General features: G+C 59.1%; 1 protein-coding gene across 2 annotated transcripts in view; it reads right to left on the bottom strand.

Moving 5' to 3' along the window:
- Positions 1-1,325: 1,325 nt before the first annotated feature.
- Positions 1,326-2,448, bottom strand: part of MLYCD (malonyl-CoA decarboxylase) — a 9,094-nt gene continuing 7,971 nt past the window's right edge. For both annotated transcript variants that reach the window (XM_010850810.1, XM_010850809.1), the window contains exon 6: positions 1,326-2,448. In XM_010850810.1, the coding sequence (XP_010849112.1) occupies positions 1,997-2,448 (452 nt within the window). In that variant the 3' untranslated portion in view covers positions 1,326-1,996.

The raw sequence follows: 2,448 nt of genomic DNA, 5'->3' as shown, positions 1-2,448 counted from the left end.
GGCAGGAGAGAAGTGGGGGGCTGGTATCTGAGTGACTCCAGCCAGCACGGAGGAGCAAGCTCAGGGCCTGTTAGACAAGGTTCCGGCTGGAGAGCTCCGAGCTCGGGCCGAGCTGCTGAGGCCCCGGCCCCTCACCTGACAGTGTGGCGCTGCTTAGTTACTGGGGCGGCGAGGACGCCTCAGCGCACAGAAGCTCCTGGGGACAGACTAGTCCACTGAGTCAGTCACCTCGTAGGACAGAAGCCAGGAAACCCTCACGACGCTAATTTCCAGACAGACCTATACCCAGGTGAGTGTGACGGTGGTCCCAGAGTCCAGATGTATGAACGTGTGAGACCCAGTGGGGCATGAACACTCAGAGCATAGCAGCCTCCATACCCACCCATCCAGCATGCATCACCAACCCATCATCCACCCATCATCCACCCATCCCATCATCCATCCACCCATCCATCCATCCCATCATCCACCTATCCATCCATCCCATCATCCACCCATCCACCCATCCCATCATCCACCCATCCCATTATCCACCCATTCCATCATCCACCCATCCCATCATCCACCCATCCATCCATCCCATCATCCACCCATCCATCCCATCCATCAATTCCACCATTTTCCCAGCACCCATCCAGCATCCTTCATCCAGTCTTCACAGAGCACCTAATGTGAGGCTATAAGAAATAAGGTGTGACAGAAATGGAAAATTATCGATGACTGTGGAAGCTGGGTGATCAGCACACAGGGTTATACTACAGGGTTATACAAGCACACAGTTATACTATTTGCCCACTCTTGTGTCTTCTGTTTGAAGATTCTCACCTACGAGGTTGAACAGAGACAAGGTGCGGAGTGCGGGAACTGGGGACTGCAGTCTCAGGCCCCGCCCGCCACATGCAAGCAGTCAGTGCCTGAACTCTTTCCAAGCTCTGGGGGGCGGTGACATTAGGCCCGCAGAGCCCTAGTGCCTCCAGCATCAGCTCCAAGCAGCACCCAGAAGGAGAACCCTGCTTCCACCAGGACACAGAAAAAGCAGTTTCTAGCTCTGACGGAGGTCGCGTTATGTGTTACTAGGCCCCAAGCGGCACGCCGAAGCCACAGAGAAGGCCCAGGGATGGGTCTGGAAGGCGAAAGGCAAGGAAAGTGGGGGACCTGCCGCCTGATTCAACACCACACCCCCTGCACCCCCACAACCCCCTTCCCCTCTGTCCTCAGGCCACCCGCTCCAGGCCAGCTTCACAGAGACCAGACGTGCCTGCGGGCTGGCTGCGGACCAAGGGCACAGCTAGCGAGGCCTCGGACCTCAAAGACAACCATCACGCGACAGTGAATAGCCATGCGTTTAATGCCTCACAGAACAAACTTGTTCTCTGCTATGAAGTTCATTATGAACTTGAATCACTGTGACTGTCGAGTCTATAATCCAGGTTAAATCCCGGGCGACGACAACTCTTGTGTCCAATAATTTAACCGAGTGAAGTTTGTGTAGATTCGCAAACCTTTTCATATATCTCCAGAATTTAACTGGTGAGACGTAGCAAGCCCTCCACCCCGCCGCCATTGGTGGAGAGAGTCGGCTAAGGCGACCACGGCTGAACCGTGTTCTGAGCTCAGAGGAACATCCGTTGTCATCTGGGCCATCTGCCCGGGGCCTGGCGCCCACCCTGCCCTGGGACGAGAGCTGGCTTCTGAAGGCCGTGCCAGGGTAGCGGGGCAGGCTGAGGCCCTGATGGAATCCCCAGGGGAGGGCCCCGCATCCCCACCCAGCCCACAGCCACCGATACCCACCACCACCCGGCAGTAACATGCCTTCCCTCTCGCCGTGGAAGCCGGGGCCCGGCCTCCAGGTGTGAGCCCGCCACAGGCCAGAGACCACAGTTCAACTCCGCTTTACTCTAGAAGTGCCTCTGGGTGCACAGCCCCACGTCCCCACCCCCGGGAAATCATCGTTTCCTGGGCTGGGAGACGTCGGTCGGCTTCGGTGAGCGTGACGCTAGAGTTTGCTGTTCTTCTGGAACTGCGCCACCAGGCTGAGGACCTGCTCGGAGGCCTTGATGCTCTTGGAGCCGAGGTAGGCGGTGCTGTTGGCGGCCGTGTCCTCTAGGAAATAGCGGTAGTTGACCATCAGGCCGCAGGCGCCCGTGACGCCCTTGAGGCTGACGTCGGCCAGCCAGTTGATGCGCCAGAGCACTGCCCCGTTCTGCAGGTGGAAGTGGGCCACGGGGTTGAGCGCGTAGCCCCGGTGCTTCTCCCCGTACAGGTACCAGGCGCACAGCCGCATCAGCGGGGCTTGCAGTGCCCGCGCCAGCTGCTCCGACTGCGCCCACTCGCTGCTGCTCAGCAGCGTCTGTAGCGTTTCGAGCGCGGGGCCGCCCGTGAGCTCGGCGATCTCCTGACTCTCGGAGTCCGTCAACAGTCCGCTCCGCCCGTGCTCCTTGGCTTTGG

Source organism: Bison bison, unplaced genomic scaffold, assembly GCF_000754665.1.
Source record: "Bison bison bison isolate TAMUID 2011002044 unplaced genomic scaffold, Bison_UMD1.0 scf7180017864295, whole genome shotgun sequence".
NCBI lineage: Eukaryota > Metazoa > Chordata > Mammalia > Artiodactyla > Bovidae > Bison > Bison bison.
Note: the sequence above shows the minus strand (reverse complement) of the source record. Positions and strands in the feature narration are given on the sequence as shown.